The sequence below is a fragment of the Pieris brassicae genome, chromosome 6 (genome assembly GCF_905147105.1).
Source record: "Pieris brassicae chromosome 6, ilPieBrab1.1, whole genome shotgun sequence".
Lineage (NCBI taxonomy): Eukaryota > Metazoa > Arthropoda > Insecta > Lepidoptera > Pieridae > Pieris > Pieris brassicae.
In genome coordinates this window covers 8,290,321-8,314,158 of record NC_059670.1, presented here as the reverse complement: position 1 = coordinate 8,314,158, position 23,838 = coordinate 8,290,321, and the positions used below count along the sequence as shown (strand labels likewise).

At 32.9% G+C, this 23,838-nt stretch overlaps 5 protein-coding genes across 7 annotated transcripts; 2 read left to right on the top strand and 3 right to left on the bottom strand.

Annotated features, from left to right (window-relative positions):
- Nucleotides 1-301: 301 nt before the first annotated feature.
- On the bottom strand, nt 302-5,793 carry LOC123711150 (pre-rRNA 2'-O-ribose RNA methyltransferase FTSJ3). The gene is made up of 10 exons (XM_045663585.1): nt 5,655-5,793; nt 4,790-5,547; nt 4,523-4,684; nt 4,345-4,434; nt 4,045-4,206; nt 3,518-3,719; nt 3,093-3,353; nt 1,787-1,984; nt 1,109-1,308; nt 302-830 (listed from the first exon to the last, which is right to left on the bottom strand). The coding sequence occupies exons 1-10, from the start codon at nt 5,719-5,721 to the stop codon at nt 387-389; spliced, it is 2,544 nt and encodes an 847-aa protein (XP_045519541.1). The 5' UTR covers nt 5,722-5,793; the 3' UTR covers nt 302-386.
- Nucleotides 5,794-6,122: 329 nt separating this feature from the next.
- On the top strand, nt 6,123-8,059 carry LOC123710826 (bax inhibitor 1). The gene is made up of 5 exons (XM_045663069.1): nt 6,123-6,343; nt 6,628-6,854; nt 7,071-7,297; nt 7,577-7,747; nt 7,905-8,059. The coding sequence occupies exons 1-5, from the start codon at nt 6,297-6,299 to the stop codon at nt 7,935-7,937; spliced, it is 705 nt and encodes a 234-aa protein (XP_045519025.1). The 5' UTR covers nt 6,123-6,296; the 3' UTR covers nt 7,938-8,059.
- On the bottom strand, nt 7,906-9,509 carry LOC123710825 (palmitoyltransferase ZDHHC11). The gene has a single exon (XM_045663068.1). It carries the CDS (start codon nt 9,246-9,248, stop codon nt 8,100-8,102), a length of 1,149 nt encoding a protein of 382 aa, XP_045519024.1. The 5' UTR covers nt 9,249-9,509; the 3' UTR covers nt 7,906-8,099.
- On the bottom strand, nt 9,123-11,859 carry LOC123710824 (tRNA-dihydrouridine(16/17) synthase [NAD(P)(+)]-like). 3 transcript variants are annotated; one of them, XM_045663067.1, is made up of 9 exons: nt 11,808-11,859; nt 11,342-11,680; nt 11,106-11,265; nt 10,818-11,013; nt 10,499-10,747; nt 10,172-10,427; nt 9,857-10,030; nt 9,521-9,677; nt 9,123-9,176 (listed from the first exon to the last, which is right to left on the bottom strand). In XM_045663067.1, exons 2-8 carry the CDS (start codon nt 11,555-11,557, stop codon nt 9,531-9,533), a joined length of 1,398 nt encoding a protein of 465 aa, XP_045519023.1. In that variant the 5' UTR covers nt 11,558-11,680; nt 11,808-11,859; the 3' UTR covers nt 9,123-9,176; nt 9,521-9,530. The 3 variants fall into 3 exon arrangements, with proteins under 3 accessions (XP_045519023.1, XP_045519021.1, XP_045519022.1); XM_045663065.1 differs by having other exon boundaries at nt 9,536-9,677; XM_045663066.1 differs by having other exon boundaries at nt 9,536-9,677; nt 9,857-10,027.
- A 2,768-nt stretch (nt 11,860-14,627) lies between these two features.
- LOC123711185 (sphingomyelin phosphodiesterase 4) lies at nt 14,628-22,308 on the top strand. The gene is made up of 13 exons (XM_045663634.1): nt 14,628-14,837; nt 14,916-15,218; nt 15,327-15,432; nt 15,919-16,135; nt 16,315-16,486; nt 16,692-16,981; nt 17,545-17,728; nt 18,220-18,341; nt 19,825-20,042; nt 20,292-20,422; nt 20,821-20,922; nt 21,536-21,658; nt 21,948-22,308. Exons 1-13 carry the CDS (start codon nt 14,820-14,822, stop codon nt 22,272-22,274), a joined length of 2,313 nt encoding a protein of 770 aa, XP_045519590.1. The 5' UTR covers nt 14,628-14,819; the 3' UTR covers nt 22,275-22,308.
- The last annotated feature ends 1,530 nt before the right edge of the window (nt 22,309-23,838 follow it).

Genomic DNA, 23,838 nt, shown 5'->3' with positions numbered 1-23,838 from the left:
GGTTATATAAACTTTTAATACAACGTCTCTCTTATAGTCCCTATAATCAGACCTAACTCGTCCATTTAAAGGACACTCAATGTATGGACGCACTATACTGCCGAATGCCAATTATAAAAATGTTTTCAAATGATTCTTTTATAACATATACTAAATATTTGTTATGAGTAAGTTTTGATAGTTTATATAAATATTATATTTAGATATAATATTTGTCAGCTACATCATATTTTGCCGATAATCTATTTTAGAGCATTGTTGTATGTAGACCAAATTACAATTCTTTAAATGAAACAATATGAATAAAAAATGTACAAAATAATAACAGTTTATTAAAATAAACCAATATTTAGTATAGTCCTTACATTCTATTTATGTAATTTACACTATTTTGCTTTCTTTCCTTTCTTTTTAGCTGGTCTACTCTTAGTTTTATTTTTGTTGATATTTCCTTTTTTACCGCGGCCCTTTGTTTTTTCCTTAGCCTTTTGGGCGCGGAGATCTTTTTTCATTCTGGGGTCGACCACCTTATAATGACCTTTAACACCTGTGGGTCGCTTCATTCTTTTAGCTGTCGTATGTTTTTTGGCGACAACATATGTAACCTTTTTCTTGACCTCGGTTTGCGCTTTCTTATATAGCTGTCTCACTTGTTGTGATTTCTCTCGCTCTGACATATCGGCATTATCCATAACCGCCTCTACCTTCTTTTTCGCACGTTCCATTTTCTTGATCATACGCTTCTTCTTTCTCGCTTTAGCCTCTACGACTTTCTTTATTGGCCGCGCGTCAATATCTTGCAACCTGTTCTTGTATTCTTCCGTAAATTTCTAGAAAAAAATACATAAAAAAATGCTTATTATAATATGATTAAAAGACTTAAATACTGACTTTCACTTTAAAATATCCTGTATCCAAAATATTTTGATCAACAATAATTGTTACATTATAATCATGAAGTTCTATTGTTATGTTCAGTCCCACTGAATTTGTACGAATAGTAAAAGTGCAATTTAGATATAAAAAACAAAATTATAATTTAAAAACCGTAATGCAATCATTAAAATCAGAGAATATTAACCATTAAATTAACAATAAAATAACATACCTCTGGAACAATAACTTCCTTCTTCATGTGTTTCTTTTCATCGTCAACAAACCAGTCCGGAAGATTCTTGTCGTTGAAGGCATATCGGTTCCAGCCGTCGTCAACGAGGTCGCGTTTGAATTTCTTAGACGTGGCTATCATTGTGCCCAAAGCAAATGTCTCGGCGTCCATTTTCATTGATTTCTTTAACCTTTTTAACTCTACAAAAACATATAACTTCAATTCATCTACACTAAAATTTTCGTTAATTTTTGCCCTTGTTATTTTATTTAGTTACCTTCAATCATCGTAACGCTGATTTCGAAAACCGGGAATCGCATTTTACAAAAACTTAATATGCAGATAATATATATATATAATACTCCACAATATATCCAATAAATATAACCATAACTATATAATCACGTTAAGATAGTATATTTCATTAGTTTTATTTAACAGTCAATCATGTCGCCTCTATTAGCAAAATTCAATACTAATTTGAGTTAGCGTGCATTACAACGGCGTCTCTATAACTTTGTGTTAAGGTGTACTTTACAATGCTAAATAATTAATGATATATCTCTCTTATTTTAAGAATCTATTCAAAGTTACAACCAGAACTAAGATTGTCACACCAATATTTATATGTTTACGGTGGTTTGTCAGTCATGGTAGAACCACAGATATAAATCTTACCTGGGTCCTGAGAAACAACTTCAAATCCATCTTTCCCTTTACCGCTTTTATTTCCAGCATTTTCGCCAGTAGGCGCGACATTCTCTTCAACATCATAATCACTGTCTTCATCACTGGAACTTTCTGAGTCACTTTGTTTTCGTTTCATACCTTTTTGGCTCCCCAGATCAGATATATTGCTATCTGCCACTTTTTTACCTTTAAATATTATTAAGGTGTGAGACATTTTTAAGTAGCAACCTTAATTAAATAAATAATTTTAACATGACAACCTAAAGTTGAGAAAAGTTTCACCAAAAAACAGAGCTGGGTATAGACAAGGTCCCGTTTTTGTTAACTGAAAATTTAAATCTAAAATTGGATTTCAATTATAACTACTATTTCAATTTTCTTTTTTAATCAAGAAAAATAAATGAATTCACTACTCTTTGAGCTTAAGTTGTATATATTTACTTATATTTATTATTTTAATTTTATAAGTATTATTTTTATTTTAATAATATTTTAATTAAGAAAAAAATACTTCGAATATAAATTAACTCTTTCCTAACATATTGAAAAATATATTCATAACTTCAATAACTAAATGAGATAAAACTGTTGTTACAGTAATATTGTAGCTAAAATAAGAAATAATATCGTATTTCGTCTCGCATTTTTAAATTAGGACTGAAAATTGTTGTTTCTATAGTGATAAATAACCAGCATAATAGTTCACTTTACCAATTTGCATGTTGTTCGAGAGTAAGAATGTAAGTGCGTGTTCCTATTTCACCATGCCTACTGCTGATAGAGGACATAACTTTGATTTTAATTTTTTTAATATGATTAATTAAGTATTTATTTCATAAGATGTCATGTGCAACATGGTGTATTGGTTGTAGCACCTTACAAACATTGTGTAAAACAAAAAACTTGGCGATTCAAAATAGTATCGGAGAGTTTATTGCTAGTTCTTTTCGGCCGTTCTACGCACTTGATTTGAGAACTGGCAGTAAATGTAAAATTAGAAGCATTTAATATGTATTTCTTTTTTGCCGTTCATAAGTGTACATTGCGTTACCTAAATTATGAAATGATTTTGAATTTGAATTTAGCAAAATGCATATGGGGGTTATAGTTATCACCTCTCCTCCATATCTCCTCATATATAGCCTACATTACAAATACCATATATATTATTCTATAACGTTAATTATTTGATTTTACTATTTGTTTGCATTGTTGGTGCTAGGAGTAGGCTTCATTGGAAGACAATTTTAAAGTTGTTTGTATCTTCGTAAAAAAAAGTAAAAGTTGTTATCACCTTTTTTCTTATGTGTTGCTGCTAATTTATCCAAATCCACTCCCTCGTCTTCTTCATTATCAATATCTTTAAAACTGTCCTTCTGAAACCACAACTCAGCCTTCATAGACCTTCTTGATATAGGATCAGTGTCATCTAAGTCTGTGAGTAAAGGGTTCTTCTTGGCTTTAGCCGGTGTCGCTTTTAATTTACTATTCCTTAATGTGTTAAGCTTTGTAAGTTTGTCAATGTCCTTAGATTCATTATCAGAATCTGAAAAACCTTAAAGAAAAAATTGAATAGAATTGTGAGTATTGGAATGTCAATAACATGTTTAAAATCTATACATATAAGTGATACCAGAGATTTACATAAAAAGTGCTGATAGTAAAATATTGAATTCGTTTTGATTTACGTTATTGAAACACATGTTTTTAATATACTACCTAAAGATTGCTTATCTTCAGTGTCTGAGTCACTCTCCATTTCAAGGTCACTGTCAGAGTCTTTATAGAAGAGTCCTGATGAGTCAAGCTTAGAGCCCTCCACATCATACTTCATGTATTTCTGTTTTACTTTCCCTTCATCATCAGAATCACTGGCCTCTGCCACAATATCCGGAGCTTGATCAATAACCATATTTAATTGCTGAAATTCATAGATTATATAATTTATATTGATTACAACTATGTATTAATTTTTGTCTAGTATCAAATATTATGGCAAATTTAATGGGTCTGTCCTGGGTTTTATCTAAACTATGATAAAGATTATATTTCCTGTAAATATAGCAATTGAAGTGACAAAACTAAATTAGAATCTTATAAAACTATAAAGATATCATATAATTTCTTTCATTTTCTCAAAAAAACTACAAAATAAGTAAGTCAAATATCCCGATTTTTATAATTAACTTAATTTTCCATTGCCTTCGATTTTAAGTTTAAAAAATATAAACCTTTTCAAAACAAACCTTAACATCCTTAATATCAGATAACCTGAACATATCATTGCTCTCCAATATTGGGCCATCATCGCCTTTAAGTACCATTTTTAAATTCATCTTTTCAGCCAATTTCTGTCTTTGTTTATTTAATTGCTTTCGTTTTCTTTTCAATTGCCGCTTCTCTTCATCCTTTGTAAATAAATAAGCATAACAAATTTTTTACAGAATATTTTATATTTAATTGTAATGCTAATCATAAATATAAAAATAGTTTTTTTTTTCTTTAAACAATTATTATTATTATAATCTACAAAAAGTTAATCGTACCTGTAACTCAGCCACTTCATCATCAATAGTTTCTTCCTCTTTATCAGCCTCATCTTTGTGTTCCTCCTTGTCATCAACATCTTCCTTTTCCTATAATTAAATTTGATATTGGTGTATATGTTTAATCAAAGAACATCATTAACAAACATATTAAAAATAAATAATTGGGTTGACTTACCTCAGTGGGTTCTTTAGTTTTTTTAGATTCTTTAATATGCTTCAGCCAATTCAATATTGCTTTTACATCTTTTCTACCCAATACTTTTATGTCTTTGCAGCACTCTTTTATCTCTTTTGTAGTTTTGGGATGATTATGCACATCTTCATCATCAATGACAATCTAAAAAATAACTCTGGTTAATAAACTATATACTAGAGTCATAACAATTATAATAGAGAATCATTTATTTATAATAAATAATAATTCAATAAATGAAAGTATTACCTCTGAACATTCTTGGAGTAAGTCAATTGGGTCTTCTTTAGCCAGAAATTCAGACAGCATGACTTTATGATGTGTTGTGTAATCATTTTCTTTATAACCCTCTGCTTTTGCTTTCTTTTGTTTTTCAGGGTGCAAGATATTGTTGTGTGCTTTCTTTACTATTTCTAAGTCTTCAAAAACATATTTAGCATCCAGCAATTTAGGATCAATGCTATCAGGAGCAATGTACCCTTGACAAACCACAAATATTTCAGAAGACTCATTACGAGAAGCTTGCGGTTTTGTTGCATGTACTTTTTTAAAAAATTGTTTCAATACCCACAAAAGAGCATGATAATCTTTTGATCTAAACACTTTTGTGACAAACCATCCACCCTGTCGCAAAAAATTAGTGGCTAATTTTAGTGCACTAAGAGTAAGACAAGCCTGCTGGTATGCATCATGAATCCAATTTAAACCAACATTGGGAGCACCATCATTCAATACTACGTCTGCTTTCCAAGTTTTGATTTCCTTTTTTATAGCTGTTTTACACTTTTCAGTTGTTATGTCTTCTGTAATACTTATGCAGCCTGGAATAGGCTTTATTGGAAACAAGTCTATACCTATGACAATACTTGAAAGAGGCATGTTTTGGTGAGCCACCTGCATCCACCCACCGGGAGCTGCACACAAGTCTATGCATATTCGTGATTTTTGAAGGAAACCAAACTTTCGATTTAACTGGATTAATTTGAACGCCGCACGTGAACGAAACCCTGAAGAAAAAAATAGAAATAGTAGAAAACAGTTAATAGACAAACTTATCAGATGCTAGATGTAGCATGGTACATTAATTTCTTTGACCCCGAACGGAGAAACTTACCAGTTTCCTTCGCAAGCTGATAATATTTATCTTTCCTTTGCTTTCCTACTTTTGTTTTCTTTCCCATTTTCGTAAATGTTATCTCACCATTACAAAAAGTAAGGTTAACTCACGCAGTGTACATACGACATAAAATGATAATTGACAAGCTTATTAGGTTATTGTATATTGTAATTTGTAGTCCTTGATGTCTGACAAATGACAAACACTCAAATTGTGTTACATATTTTAACAATATAAACGTGGTTTTCGTTTCACATTTTTGTTTAAGATGGACTATTTTTGAGACAAATTTTTCAGCTGCCATACCAGCACCGACACCGTTGCAGTGTCATGTATCCATTTAATGTTTAATCTAATAGGTATTAGGGACATACAGTCTCTTCTCTCTGGCAGTCTGTTCAAAGTATGTACGTGGCTTTTAGTGTATGTTGTCAGCGTCAACTGTCAATTCTCAAATATCTTCATTCGTGAGATCCTTTGTAGTTTTGTTTTTCACAAAGTCTACGTGAGAACAAGAATACTGGTGCGCTATTCTAAAAATAAACTCTAAATATTACGTACCTATTGACATTCGTACTCAGGAATTGAACTACTTGCTTTAATTTAATAATTTTTATTCTGCTTAAGTAATTCTGGAAAATGGCTCCAAATATACAAACGTTTATAAATTCCTTCCAAAATCGCTTGTAAGTATAATTATTTTTTTCTAATGTAATACGGTGGATTAGCATATTAAACGTGTATAAATTTTATATTTAAGTTAATTGGTGACCTCGAGTTTTCGTTAAGCATGATATATATCGAACGTAAACTCAAATTGCGTAGCGTAAGAATTATTACATACTACTTACGCCATTATTCTAGAACATTTTACACGATAGGCGATTATGCATAAAATGATAAAAACAACCCTTAATTATGCGTTAATTTGCCCTTATACCTAAGATTAAACTCTTTTCTTATTTAAAAGGGAGCCCCCAGTTCGTCAACATCTTAAAAATGTCTATGGTACTTTGATGATGACTTGCACTGCTGCATCAGTTGGTGTTTATGTAGACATGTTCACAAGATTCCAAGCAGGATTTTTGTCAGCTATTGTGGGAGCAGGTCTAATGTTGATGTTGCTTGCCACCCCAGATGATGGTAAAAACACAAAATTGCGTTTGGGATACTTGACTGGATTTGGTTTAACCTCAGGTACTTACATCAAATATAATACACTCTGTTACACACCTTTTAATAATCAGGTTATACAATTTAGGTAGAAATTAAATGTGTGTAGCAAATATATTCTTATACTTAAAATTGCATCACTTTAAGCTCTATTGACTCAATATATAAGTAGTTAATTCTCCTTATATTAACAAGATTGTATTGAAATGTAAACATAAATTGCCTTATTTATTATTTCAGGTATGAGCTTGGGACCCCTTCTAGAGTATGTTAGTGCTGTTGACCCATCAATAATTGTAACAGCCCTGTTGGGAACAACTCTGGTATTTGTATGCTTCTCAATTGCTGCAATGTTAGCTGAGCGTGGCAGTTGGTTATTCTTGGGAGGAACTCTGATGACATTATTTTCATCAATGTTTGTCATGTCTCTTGCTAATATATTCCTGCAGTCTCAGTTTATCTACCAAGTAAGTAAATATAAGTATGTTATAAGTAGATAAGATTACTGAAACTACAGAAGTTTCTGAATTAGCAGCTTATGAAGTCTTTCATAATTTATAAAAATTTAAGTTTGTTTCATTAATAATTTATATACCTATCTAACACTTGAATGATCCATACACATTGCTCTTTTTTGAGTTTGCATAAGGTAGATGCATTCTCTGACTTAAATAGAATGCACAGCCTTAAACATGTTTATAAGGTTCTTGTTATTTACTCATTTATCAATAATATTTGTATTCCAGGCTCATCTTTACCTTGGTCTTGTGCTCATGTGTGGATTTGTCTTATTTGACACACAACTGATTATCGAGAAACGTCGCATGGGCAGCAAGGACTTTGTGCAACATGCCCTGGAGCTGTTTATTGATTTCATTGGAATGTTTAGACGTCTTGTCATCATTTTGACACAAAAGGTGAAGTCCGTTAAAAGGGTAAAAGTTAAAAATATTATTCATAAGGCATAAAAGTTATAGAAAATTATTTATTTTCCTTTTAATATACAAATAATGTGTCTTATGTAATAAACTATAAATAATAACAAACAAACAATAAATATATACTTAATTACAGGAGGAGCAAAACCGTCGCCGCAAACGTGATTAAATATCGCTCAAGAGAAATTTATATAGCATTTGGTAAAATGTGGGTGTTTTAAATAATAATTTTATTTATCTTGTTCTAAATTACTTGCATTATCAATAAAGAGTAAAACCATTAAGTTTAAAGCATTTTTGCCTTCTAGATATTAATTAATACATTAATTTGTTAGCTTTTAAGTGAAGTAGGACTTGCACCAGTCTGCATTTGAACCTTGCTCTCCAACCCATTATCTGTAGTAGAATGTGTAGGATAGACCTTATTTTTACGATAATTGAAAAGGTTTTTTGCTTTTTCTAATTCAGAATCAATTATTATACCAACCAAGTTGGCAACATTTGGTTCACTTCTTATTAAGTCAGTCTCTCTTTTTTTTTGTTTGTTACTAATACATTTACGGTTAGGCATCCATAGACATCGTATTTCTAATGGTGATATTTTGTTTTTGATAATATATTCATAAGTTGATATACCCAAAATTGTTATGTATGCATGAAAACACAGTAGATGCAACAACGCACATGTTATAACAAAGCTACAAACTAAGTAAATAATTAAAAATAAAATGAAAAATATGGAACTTTTACAATTCTGTATATAAAAAACATTTGTAGATGTGCAGTTAATCGAGTACGAAACTGATGCTTCAAAGCTAAGGGGATATGTAAAAAAAATAACTAAATCTACTACACAAAGAGACAAGGTAAATACAGAGATAAATAAAGCAGTGATGACACACCCAATGAAGGCCAAGTAGTTCCGACCTCCAACACAATTATTTAACCACTTGCAATGATGATCAAATTTATAAACACATTTATTACAAATTCCGCAATGTTTCGTCTTCTTATCACTTGTGTAGATATTACAAAGGTGGCATCGACCATTCTCAATAACATGAGCGTGTAAATTTCGATCAAATTCAGGTACCTCGGTTATTTCACGCTTACGAATCTCATTTTCAGATGGATCTAGTCCTATGGCAATAACATGAATTACAATATGCAAACCATATAGTATTGCATAGATAGTCAAGGCTGCTAATTTATGCTTTTGGGGTTGGATCTCGACAAAAAAAAGAAAACTAAGCAATCCCGTTCCAATTAAGATCATCCATCCAAAAAGTTGCAAAAAATTTAAGGGTAGTTGAAATCCGTTAATGCGTCGCAAATTTTGAGGGTTTTGATTAGATACATGACCTCCACCCATTTGTGAATATAAAAACTTAGTTGCCTTGGTCACAGCCTGAAAACAAAGTAGCAAAGTGTTTCTAATAAGGTCATCATTAATGCGCGCGCAACTGATCAAAGAAAGCATAGTATAATAGAGAAAATAGCTATATTTAACCTTTTTTAAATTCAAACTGTATGTAATATATGAATTACCAAATAGATGTGCAACAAACAGTATATTATAAACATTGTCATGAACTTGTAAATAAGCTTTAATTAATAATTACTACAATAATAAGAAATAAAAAATAGTAACATTTAACTAATTTGTCTTCTCTGTTTGTATTTTCATAAGTATAAAATTTTATTCATTCAATTGTTTTACAATTATGACAAACATATTAAGTTTGCACATACATGTAGTGCATTAACCTATAGAATTCCCAGATGCAAACTTTTTTGCAGTTTCTCTCCTTGTGTGGACTAGTATTCCATGGCCTTTACAATCAAGATCATCCTCATAGCATTTGTTACGGCAACACTTTTTACATAATTGATTGCTGCATTTTCCTCCCTGAAACCAAAAAGATGGCAGTTTTTTATATACTATCATGCAAATGATAAATAAATATTAAATTATAGATTTATTTATATTTATTATAATTATAGATATTTGTATATCTTCACAAAATATTAGTATACAAATACATACCACTTAGTTTTTTCTACATGAATGAAAAAGTTTTGACTTACAAGAGGATTAGGACATATTTTATTGGAACATATATCTCCAGTTCTATGGGGTTGTTTTTCAGAGTCTGCTTTATTTGGTTTTCTCATAATTTTCAACAATTTTTTCATTTTCTTTCTCGAAATAGGATTACCTTCTGGATCTTCAAGAGTTCTCTTGGTTTCACTGCTATTCTTCTAAAATTAATACGAAAATGAAAAGGATATCTTTATAACATAATAAGTACAATTATCAATAGCTGTCTTAATCATTCCTCATTAATAATTTGGTCGATATTAAACAATTATCTGAAAGTTTTCTGTTCAGTTATTCATTACCTGTTTTTTGCTTATATTGTCCATCTTTTCTGTATGAGCTTCTGGAGACATGCGGACATAAGGTTGACATAGCCATGGGGGTAATATCAAATTAAAGCCTTGTCTAGTTAGATTTTCATTGTTACTAAATACAAGTTCACCCAGGTGGTATGGTAGATATTTATCTTTCAGCATCTGAGACACAGTTTTAAAATCATCTAAATTTTGAGCGGTAGCAAGAATTTCTCTTTCAGTATTGTTCTCTGGATATGAGAATCTAAAATAACAAAAAATCCTTGTCATTTTCTAAACACTTGTAAATATTAGTAGTTAAAATATTTCACTTACATTTTGTGAAATATTTTAAATAAATGGCCTCTTATAAAAGATGTGGGGCATGGATATTTCTCCACTAAATCAAGGTATTCCAGTGCTATATCCCATGAAACAGGATTTATACCTTTGAATATTGCAGGGTTAGTAAGATTTCCTTCGGCACTCATTACACCAACAACTTTGGTATTTTCTATACATCTGAATACATCTTCTAGGCACTGAATATTCCCATTTGCAAACATTGGAATGGACATAGCATTTCTAAAAGCAAATAGAAAATTAAAAAATGGTTCATATATAATAACAATATTGTGTTAAAATGGAGATTAACCTAACAGCTTTGATATAATCCCAATTAGCAACACCTGTTAGAGGTCCTTTTTGGTCTCTTGTCCTTCCATGTAAGGTAAGCAATTTACATCCTGATTCTTGCAACATTAATCCATAGTTTATTGACCTTTCTATGGTTTCAAGAATTCTTATTTTACATGTTATTGGTACTGATACTGCCTTAGACATTGTAGAAACTATAACATGAAGAAATGTTAGTAATAAAAGGTTATCAGCATAGATAAAAATTATGGTCAAAAGATAAATGGAATAATTTTCAGTTGCATACCAATATCTCTTAACAAATCCCAGTCTTCTTGAAGAAATGCTCCATATCTTCCACGTTTGGCTATGGACTGCGGGCAACCAAGGTTAATGTCAATAGCATCACAATCCTTTTCTACTATTTTAGCAGCAGCAGCCAATGTTTCAGGATTGTTTCCACAAAACTGTAATGAAGGGGAATAAGTATGAGTCATTAATAAAATGTAATGTATTAAATAATATCTTTAGCTCCTGAGCTACCTGAACAATTAAAGGGCGATCTTCAGGACATGTAGTGAAATTTTCCTTGCGATATTTGGCATCTTTTACAAATATAGCACTATGTAACATCGGCGTGTAACACAAATCGGCACCATGTCGTCGACTTAGTAACCTCCAAGCGAGCTCACTTGCATCTACCATAGGTGCTACCACGTATCGTGGTCGTCCAATTCTTTCAAACCATTCACATGACATGATGCTATTATTAATTAATTGATGAAGCGAGATTTAATTCTAAAGCATACTAAATTCACATATGTTTATGTATTTTCTTATGTTTAAATTAAGAATTGCTATTTTGTTTATCATGTCATTAATCTGAAAAATATATTTTTAATTGTAAATAGACTAGTAATATTTAACAGGTTTTTGGTAAATAACACCAACTGTTAAAAATACTTATTTATATTCTAACATAAATTAATGTGAAATCAAGAAGACTTACTAATTCTATATAAGTTAAATTTAAATTTAACAATGTTTATAGGTTATGCTTTATAATTTGTATATTTGGTTTTTGATTTTTTTTATCTGCCCTGGATACAATTCTTTTGGCCGAAAAAGAAACGTCATGAGAGTTGAAATCTAAATAATCTTTTCTCGTAGTCGTGAGGTATATTATTTTCTTATTTTTTTTACGATTAGTTTCAACTTTTAACCTTCCACGTAATTATTATGGGCCAATATGCTTATTAATATTTAGCGGTTGTATGGAAACAACGCCAACTGCAGCAATGGAGATAGCCCTGCACGTTGAACACCTAGATCTACACATACAGCAGGAGGCAGCACTAGCTGCCATCAAGCTTATGGTACTGGATCTATAGGGGTAAAAATCACTACAGCACCTACACAACGATTCTGAACAGGGCGATAGAGTACCAACGTCTAATAGCCGCACCATGTGATAGAATCGTTTATCAACACATACTCAACAGGAAATACCACGTACAAATGAGAGAAAAGGAACGTGATAAATCGACCCTGAATGAACTAGGTATATACCGATGGCTCAAAAAAAGGGCGCTGGCATATTTTCTCCTGCAAAGTGAATGTATTGCTCTAACCGAAGCAGCCTGAGCCGTGAAGTGGTTAGGAATTAATAACTTTTGGATTAAATTCGTATCCGACAGTGCGTATGTGCTGATGGCATAGTAAGTAAACAGACAAACAGCACACTGATACTGAAATGTCTCAATGCACTGGAGGCAATAGCCCTGAGAAACAGAGTTACACTACTGTGATGCTGCCGACGAACTTGCGAGGAGAGGCTCCGGAACGAGAGTTTCTGGCCCATATCCGCTCCTTCCCTTGCCCTTCTCGCAAGTGCGAACCTGAATTCGCCAAAGATCTGTAGAACTCCAACATCAAAAATGGCTCTGCCTGCAGTTAACCCACAATTGACAAAGCGACTTCTAAATGTAAATAGAACTAATCTCAAAAGAATGATAGGGACCATTACGGGCCATTGTCTCCTTAATAATCTTTTTGTACTAGGAGCGACAGACAGCCCCATGTGCAGAGGCTGTTGCAGCATAGAGAACCCAGTCACCCACGAAGTTCTGGAGGCTGGAATGAGAGGCTGTGCCTAAACAAAGTACGGAAATCCTCGGAACAGTGAGATCGCTACGTGAAGCCTGCGAAATGCCCAGGAGCCTTTTGTGCTTTTGGAAGTAGTAAGGCTGGCTTAGTTAGACAGGACTTTAGGCACAACGGACCTATTGCGAAGTAATTTTTAATAATTTCGAGATTATTATTAATTGTTTACTTAACTTTATATATATTTAAACATTTTTATTAAAATAAGACCTACATAATAACGCAAATTTCTGTTTAAAATAATTTATAGTGTACTTTCATCGAGTCTTATGTACAAAATGTTTCGTATATTTAAACTCTAAGGCTGTGTTTTGATAAAACTTATGTACAAAAAAAGCTAGTTTCGCATAGTTACAACAAAAGGCCAACAGACACTGGAAACTCGAAAAACTCAATGATTTTTGAATGGAATCTCGCTGTTGGCCTTAAGGGCCTTTACAGCTCAGCTCGGGCTGTTTTGGCGAGCGTAGCTCGGTCAGAATCGGGCCGTCGCGGGGTGCTCAATCGCCTGAAGGGCAGGACGGAAGCTCACTGGAGTGAGCGAAGTACGAAGTAAAGGTCCTTCCCTGGTGAAGGCGGTTTTTTACCCTAATCTGTGTATTTTTATTATTATTGGCCGCGCGCGCGGCTTTTAATTTATCGTTTGCTGCAATAATTGGATCGTATGTGTCGGGGCCTCCTACGAGCCCTTTTTATCGGGAAGGGGTAATAGTTGATGCTATTACGCACCAGCGGATTGGGATGGTGTTTAGCCTTGTCAAAGTGGCGTGCGGACGCCAACTTCATCCATTGGGCTATGGTAGGGAGCTCTAGATCGTGGTGGAGATCGACGTTTCTCACATAGAAGGGCGCACCGGTCGCGATTCTCTTGAATCGCGACTGGAGCACCTGTAGCCGGTGAATATGGGAGGGGGCACAATGCGCAAACATTACGCTAGCGTATGTCATGCACGGTCGGATGCAGGCCTTGCACAAGGTCACCTTGTGTCTGAGAGACATGTGACTCCTTTTATTTAGGAGGAAATGGAGGCGAGAGAGGACAAAATAGGCCTTCTTGCGAACGGCGGCTATGTGCTTACGGAAAGACATGCCGCTATCGAGCGTGACTCCTAGATATTTGACGGACTTTTGCCATGGGATGGCTTGCCCGTATAGGGTTACCTCTGCCTTGAGGTTTTGAAATTTTTCCCTAGCGTTAGCGCCGGGGTTGCCCCTGGCAAAGAGAACTGCTACACTTTTCTCGGGATTTATTTGGAAGCCCCATTTCCGAAACCATTCGCCTAACGACGTGGTAGCGGTCTGGAGTCTGTCCACAATGACACCTCTATCTTTTTGTGACTGGTATAGAGAGCGGTGTCATCGGCATAGAGGGCTAGCTCCACATTGGGTGAACAGGGATGTCGCCGGTAGACAGCGTGAACAGAAGGGGCGAGAGGACCGAGCCCTGAGGGACTCCGGCCATGATGGGGCGAGGAGACGATAACGTTCCTTCTACGCGATAGCGCATTGAGCGGTCGGACAAGAACTCAATGATTAAAACAAGGATGCCTATATAAGGGTTGTCGGTAGCAAACGTCAAACTTTTACAAAGACTGCACTCTATAATTTATATTCTGCGTAAGGCGTGTATAAGATGTAGATTGTAGACTATTGAAAAATTGTCAGCTTAAGTGAAATTCTACTTGATTGTTTGTAAAAACTAAATTATTAAAAAAATTATTAAAAACTTTGATGGAAGTTTAAAGTTTCGTTTACTCCAATTCCATATCTATTTAATATATAACAGAAGAGTTGTATTTCTAACAATATAAAAATTAAGAATTTCCAGATAGTCAGACTGATTTAAATTAAATATAAAATGGAAAATGATATAATGGTATGTATTATCAACAATATAATACGTGAAAATAATCTACAGCAATGACTTAAATTAAAAAACAAAACTTGTTTTCAGAGTCAGTTTTATGCAGCATTAAATTTACCCTTATTAGAGAGAACAATGGAATTGACAAGAATATTAGATCAGTCTGGACCCACTAAAGATTATCAAGCCTTATTCCCACAGCTAATTAGTAATATTTTTTCTTCCCCTGCTAACAATGGATGGGGGCTAAGACATTTAACTTATGAACAAAATAGATTTGAATTTGAAGCATTAATAAATTTCCTAGAACCCCAGGGACCACTTTTCAGAATGTGTTATAAGCTTTTATCAGATCCACAGTTAAAATACAACCTTTTACTAAATAATTTACCAGTAAGTTGTGTTATACTTTGAAGTAGTAATTTAAACTGTCTGTTTTTTACAATATAATATTGTGCATGTTTCTATTTTTAATTTATCATGCTCATGTTAACCTTTCAGTTAGATCTACAAATGATGTTAGAAAGAGGTGGAAGGTGTCCACAATTTTACTCTGATATGGTGACCTTAGACGCCAACTCCCTGAACATAGTTTCTTTGGCACTGAGTATCCTTTTTAAGATAATTAAATGTTTTCATGAAATTGTATGATAACATGACACCACCACCACTTTTGTAGTTACTTTACAGCTCAGACAAAGAATGAATTATTTTGCTAGACAATGGACATGGTGCTCTATAGCTCATGTTAGATATATTTACCTTAACATTCAAAGTAATAATTTAGAGCTCAGCTTTGTGTGATGTCTCAAGTCTGCTACTTACCTATAGCAGTACTAATTTTTTACCTAGTAATACCCTTTAATACCTAGGGATCCCAGGATAGATAGATAGGGTTTATTTTCCAGTAAAATATTTTTTTTTCTTAAAGTTAGGACCAAATTAAAAAAGGCATTAACAAAACAAAGAATGTTTAAACAGACCCAGAACGATGTCTGCTTTATTCTTCAGTTGAGGGTTACAGTATTTCATACATAATTTGTTAATCTTTGACAACATAAAACATGATATATTCCTTAGCAATGTAATCCAGATCCTTTTGACTATTACATATTCAAGTTTGCTCTCCATTTAACGAGTAATAACCAAAACAGTGGTACGTGGGAGATTTGGAACAGTGCATATTTTGCATTGGCTTGTGATTATCTGACACATTTCTTACCATCTGACCCTAATACATGTATTTTACCCCAGATTCCACATTATAATGGAAAGGTACCATTAGTTGCACCACTCCAATCTGTTAATAGGTAATTCAATAATCATGTTAAAATATTGAGAATTAATAACATAGTTTGTAATGAGACAATCACACTAGATTTATCAATTAGGAACTGATATATTGTGGATATGATATGCAGAAATTTGTATTAAGCTGATTTTAATAAACTTATTAAGCTTTGGTTATAAAGAGTTTTATCTATTTCAGACCTCTAGGCTCACCTTCATTGCTTCTGGTACCTGACCTATCTGGTATCAGCAATCAGCACCCACCTCCTCAGAATCAGTCGAGAAATGAAATATGGAGATCTGAAACTGTGTTGCAAGTTTTTATTGATATTTGGATGAGTGTTGAACACTTTGACATGAGAAATATTGAAGTGAGAAATATTTTTAATTTTGTATACTTTTCAATAGAAGAACAATCAATATATGTATATAAATTAAATATTTAAAGAGAAAGTTGTGTACACATAAATAAAAATTAAAACTTAATATTATATATACTTACTTAATATACTGTAACTGTATCCATTTTTCTCATGTATTTGAAAATATTATAATGGATAAAAAAAATTCTTTCAGATGTACCAAAGAAATTATACAGGAACATTCTCTAGTCCAGAGAGAGTCCGATTAGTGCGTGTTGTCATAAAACAAATATATTCATATTCATCAAAGTATAACTCTGACCCTGCTATACGATCTTCAGCGTTACGTAAATACGCTAAACAAATAATGTGCTCTCGGGCATACCAATATGTGAAGCACTTGGTGTCGACGTGGCCTTTAGACGCTTCTTTTAGGCTTGTTATGGAACTTTGGCTAAGCCTGATTCAACCTTGGAGATACACGAATACTGTTTCACAAGATAGGTAAGGTTTTTATTTTTTTTGCTTTAGAGAAGTTTTAGACTAGTTGCGTAAGCGTGCGTCCTAAACCTGAAGTAGTACGTTCCAACACGGTTGTGAACCATTTTTGCTATTAAGACTTGCTCTTACGGTGATGGAGAAATCGTGAGGAAGTCGGCATATCCCACCCAAAGATTAACATGAAATCCTAAAGTTTACATGTGCCAGACAGAAGATTTCTTGTCTAGAAAAATATAAAAAGAGCGTGAAAGCCACTGGATTATTATTAGTCTCCATATACTTCAGTATGTAAATAGTGAGACAGTGACGCCATTACAGTTTACGAATATAAAATACTTTTCTAAAATATAGTAATAAAATAGTGAATACCACAGTTGTGGTCTACCACCGGATTTCGTACTCAAGATCCCAGGGTCGGAGGTCGCGTGTTAATACTGTAAGAGTAAGTTTCAGAGTCAAGAATTAACGCTAAGTACGAAGCCTGTCCGGCAAAAACGTATTGGCTTTTGACATACAGGAGTCAAACTTACCCTAAAACTCTACAAAAAATTGGCCATATTTTTCAGATTTTCTCATATGAATCGTAATCAAGATGAAGGCTCAACTGCAGGTTTTGATCCAACTTACATACAATTTGTTGCTGAGAACTTTCCTTCATACATTTGTATACTGCAACTTATGTTACCGAGATTCATGAGACTGGATTTGACTACTTATAAAAATGCGGTGATGCTGTTCAGATTAGGAAAGGTAAAATTGTTATTAATACACTGGCAACTCAAGTAAAAATTGTTCTTTATATCTATTATAGACACATTTAATGGAAAGTACTGCACACATTTGAAACGAAGCTGGTAGTTATATAATAGACCCCACAAAATACTAAATGCTTAGTTTATTAACACAATGTATTAATAATTGTGCAATTCTCTTCTTTGTTTATTTTATTTAACAAACACTTGCACTTCTCGATAGCATTTTTTTTCGAAGAGATCTCATTTTTGCGATGACCCACCCATTACCTTCCTATATTTTAATTACCCATATGTTTTGTTAAGACAATAAAGGTAATAAAAAAATAATAATAATATGTAATACCTGTTGATTCATTTGAACCATTTTTTTAATATTAGGGTTCGAAGTCAATTTTTTTGTTTAAATTAATTTTTTTTTAGAACTAGACTTTAATAAAATAAGAAGAATTAGAATACTAAATGTAAAATTTCTCTTTGGATTTTCAGGTCTTTTCACAGCACCATTTAACACCAGTGTTGATGAATTTGGAGAAAGCCGTCGTAGATAGTATATCAGGGTCAATGTATACTCCCAATAACAGTTTGAACAACTCAAACGTAGATCACAGGTAAACGTATACTAAGGAAGTGTGTAGTCGTAATTAGAATTCTAATAGAAACGTGTTGCGTTCTTATTTCGTGATTTGACAAAAATAGCATTTTATTTTCACGAAAGTGTTTCTACAGAAAGGTTAAAGTTGTAGTCTTGGTCATTCGTTTTGAATAATACCATTAATTGCCTTGTACAATCGTTTTATTATAATCACTGAGAAAAGCAGTGCGCCCATTCTTCCTTCGTCTCGTCTATAGCACTTTCGTACGCTTTCACCGCATTTTCAGGGCTCGTAAAGCGAATACCTCGAATTTTCTCTTCAGTTCTTGGGTATAAATGAAAGTCGCAGGGCGCTAGGTCAGGACTGTATGGCGGATAACTCATTATCTCGACACCTGCCATAGTCAAATATTCATCAGTCTATGCGAAGGTGTTTCTGGTCGTCGGTTAATATATGGGGAATCCATCTGGTACAAAGCCTGATGCCTAAATGTTCGTGTAATATTTTTTTATCTTGACTCATATCAATGCCTAGGCTTGCCCGTATCTGCTGATAGGTCACTCTCTTAACTTTTCCTATCATGCGTCGCACAGTACTGATGTTATCTTCAGTAGTCGCTGTTAAAGGACGTCCCTCACGTGATCATTCAGATTGCTACGTCCACGATTAAACTCGTTGTATACAGTGGCACAAGATGGGGCTTCATTAAGAAATGCTAATCGCAGCCTATGATAGCTTTGTTGTTGAGTAAGCCCACAACGAAAGTCATACTAAATCATTGACCAAAAATTTACTCGCGTTAGGTTCATTTTAACGTGTAACAAGAGTTTTAGATTTGCCACCAATTCACAAAAACTAATGACAAATGAATGCAATATACCAATATAACATTAGGTTACCAAAGAGTTCTAAAATTGAAATTTAAAAAAGTTTTCATTAGCAATTTTTCTAACTGGACAGTTCTAAACATTTTCAGTGTTATACACGTATTAACTCATAAAATGCGAATAAATGCTATGTAAATTCTTATTGATGGCTACATCTTCAACTCGGATTGTAACTCCATCAATAGGATATGGTGATGTTTAGAGCAGCATCATTCATCGTTTTAGACCAGAGTAAAGAGCACTGAGGAGCAGTGCTGGCCTAGTGGCTCCAGCGTGCGACTCTCATCCCTGAGGTCGTAGGTTCGATCCCGGCTGTGCACCCATGGATTTTCTTCTATGTCCGCATTTAACATTAGCTCGAACGATGAAGGAAAACATCGTGAGGAAACCGGCTTGCCTTAGACCCAAAAAGTCAACGGCGTGTGTCAGGCACAGAAGGCTGATCACCTACTTGCCTATTCGATTTACAAATGATCATGAAACAAATACAGAAATCTGAGGCCCAGACCTATAAAGGTTGTAGCGCTATTGATTTTATTTTAAGAAAAGTGCTCTTTAAAAGAAATTTATCACGAAATATTGTGGTTTATGAATTACATTTTTTTTTGCAGTTACATGTACAACGGTATATCGCTTCATAAATGGGTGTCGGTTGCGAAACAAGCGATATCAGAGTTCGACACGACATCGACGTTAGAGTACAACCCGATTTGGACGGAGGATAAAAAACCACTTTACGTACAATTTGTTAAGAAAGTTATCTCAGCGAAGGCTCAATCAGAGAAATTGGTGGAGGAATATAGAAGTAAATTTAAGCAGAATAACCAAGGTTAGTAAGATCATACCTTTGGGTAACAATTAATCCAAGATCTTAGAAAGTAAAATGGAAGAGGACACTGTATCGCCTTTATTATATATATATATATTTTTAATATCATTAAATTTCTGTCTGTAGTCACGAATTTTAAAGCAGTTTTTAGTTATATTAGGTGTATTACTCAAGTCAAAATACTTAAAACAAATTTATAACAAAATTACCTACATATGAACTTATGATTTAATATAATATATATTGCAGGCGTCTGGGCTGGTGTGAAGCAGTGGTTTATGATAAGTTATGATAATGAGGATAAAATTCTGTTAGAGGAATCAGAAAAAGTTCCCGCATATTTAAACCATTGCATCAACTATTTCACAAATATACTTGTTGTGAGTTTTATTTTTTTTATATTATTCATATTTTTTATATAATTTTGTATGTGGCTTATTCCGAAAATATAAATGTAAAGGAGGAGGATCTTCTTACTCATGGTTTATTTTTAGCAATGATAAATCTTATATTGTTACAAAAATTATACACATAATTTTGTATCAAATTATGCTTATTATATTAGGAGTTTTATATAGTATAGCTCAAATCTATCTAAACCAGTTCAGCTGATTAAGTATACCACTGTAGATACATAGTTCAACCCTCTGTTGTTTTTCGCCTAAGATTTGTATGTTCCATTTCTCGGTTTAAAATATAAAAAATTATCAAGAAATTACTGAAATCTGTGACCAACACGAAGCTTTTAGCGCCATAAAAATATATGTTTAAATTCCAGCTGAATGAATCACTGCCAATAGAGGTGGACACGATCGACAGTTCAATGGAGCAATCGTCCTTCGCTAATTCAAATAACTTCTCGTTTTCTATTGCACAAAAAGTAAGTTTTATTTCTATATAATACATACATTTAAATATAGCTGCCAAAACTATCCTTAAAACTAAATCTATTTGCATCGTTTTAAGTTAAAAACTCAATATCAAATTCATAATTTTTTTTAAGCTGTCTTCCAAAATGAAAGAATATTCAATTGCATATATATAGTGTTGTTAACTTGGGTATCGATCTCAGGGTACGCGTGTAATACTTGTTATATTTGTTTGTATAAGACTATGTATTAATATATATAAGTCATATAAGAAAAAATATTTACTTATAAATAGTTAAATATGTTGTCGCATTGAATATATGTTGCATTGGTTGTTCTTGAACATAGTTATTTTTAACCGATGTTAGTAAATAGTTTAACCTCTATGTACGATATTGTTAGACAGGTAATTTAGGTGATCTAAAAAAATATTCCAATCAAGTATGTTAAATATCGTGAGTGTATGTATGTTCACAAATTTTTCGGAAACTAAATTATACCGGACCAGTAATATAAGTACTTAGTGTAAACATGTTTTTCGGTGTAATTTAAATTACTTTTGTTTTTAATTAGCCAGAGTCGTTATAAGGGATTTATGTAAAGTAACCGATTTGTGTGTTTCAGCTGAGAAATAAATCAACTGGCGTACAGTATACGGGCGATCCGGACCTAATGCCAATTATGTCATATGAAAATACAATACTAGTGCGGTTCTTGTACCAACTCGCAACAAAGCTGAATGAAATTGTATGTTTACATTCCTTCGAATATTAATATAACATTCAGCCTCGTATATCGAACTTGAATTAATGTCACGAGCGGCCAAACTGTTTTTTTCTGTCTTTCTGTAACACCTTAGAAGACGTTACTAGACATTTTTTGAATTTTTGACCATAAAAGCATTAACGATATTTATATTTAAAGTACATAAATTATATTTATGTATTAAAAAGATCATTATATAGATTAAATTAACAAAACTTACGAACTCATGTTTCTCTTCTATATTTCATGAAAGAAAATATTTCTATTTCAGTATGAAGACGATTTAATGAGGTGGTGGAATCGAGATGGTTTTTGGGGTTATGCCGTAAGGGAAGTGTTGCAAAAACCTTTGACGGTTCAAACGTACATGAAAGACATGGTCAATCATAAAAACATTGTACTAAAGGAACTCCCACCTAGACTGTCTTTGAGAAGATTTGCGTCCAACTTTGTCATAGTCTGGTTTACTATAGGATATTTTGCATTTAGATTTTTATCATACAGTGGACTTTTCTATGTATTTTTCCTAATTATGATGTTTTGTTTTATTGTATTAACTAAGGCCTCATTGAAAATGTTCAAAATTCTGAAATCGTAATATAATTTCCAATAAATTTATATATTTTTTGAAAGTGTTTTTCATTTCAATTAGGAAGTTTTAATGCAACGTTTATCTGCAGTTTTCGTATATAATTGAAAACGTACTAAAATGAAAATTCTGGCATAAAGTTAAAACTATTGCCATACTATTAAAAAAATTCAAATTTGTCCACAGGCAGACTCATTTAAATAAATCTAATATAATATGCTATTTACTTTTAATGAATCAAGCATCGTGTTTTCGTATTACATTACGTGTTGTCATCATATTTTGTTAGTAGGTGTTTTACGTATCCTATTAAGGTCGACAACTATCACATTGATAATTTACTTTTAGCATACTTGAGTATTTTAGAAGTAAAGGTTTAATAAGGTTTTCTTAAATTAAATTTATTTATTTCCTATTTTTACAGTAACTTAATACTAGTACAATAGAAACCAAAACTAAAAACATATCAAGTAAAAACTTAAAATCTAAACCACTTTATAACTACATAATTTTAATTAATACAATGCTTGTGAATTCAGCCAATAAAAACATTTGTCTCACAAGCAGGGTGCGCAAGACACGCGTAAATGGTGCTTCTCTGAAGTTCGTACGGGCCCGAGGCACTGCCAGCAATTGCGATCGCTTACCACGCCGAGAATGATTATTCCGCATTATATATTTTACATCTAAGGACTTTAAAAAATATAATGTGATAGTATGGTGCCTCCTTACCTGTAACTTGTTGTATCCCACCATACCTAAGACAAACAAAGTTAGATACATTACTGGGTAAAATGGCTACACTCCATACAACCTCATGTAAATATATCTCGTATTTTTATTTTGAATACGCTCCACCATTATAGAATATTTATTTTATTGTGGGGCCCAAAGCATAGAGTTACATTCCAAGTGGCTCCTAACAAGTGCATTATATAATGCCATTACCGCTTTTATATTTGAAAACCCTTTGGCCATGCGCATAATAAATTTTAGGTTTTTTTAATCATGAACAGTATAAAAGTAAATTGATAGTAATTAGTAGCCCAGGGTCGAAGCGTCAAATGGGTGTCAAATAAATAGATTTAGAAACGCAATTCACGATTTTAAAAATGTGTATGCATTCTTGAATTACATAAATATTAAAAGAAAACAATTTACATAAATATTATAAAGCGTTCAAAGTCAACCTCCGATGTATATTACCTCCAAGCTAGTTTTAGGATAACCTAGGCGAAGATAATTAATTAGAAGCATGCTATGTCGTATATGCATATCGTCGATTCGACTAATCTGTGACCATTTTGTGTCATGTTAAATCATGGGTTTTTGAAAGTCTTGTATTACAGGATTACCGCCTCTTAATAACACATAATAATGTCACATATTTTTGAAACTGTCAAATTGAATATTCTAGAAAAACGGAACTATGAAACTGGAATAAAGTTAAAACTATAGCCATAATATAAAAAAATCAGACACATGACCACCAATTGGTCCACTTTTTGTTTGTAATTGTGATGATAAGGGTGAATGTGCTATTTTAAGTTTTTGATTGGTGCAACAATGCACG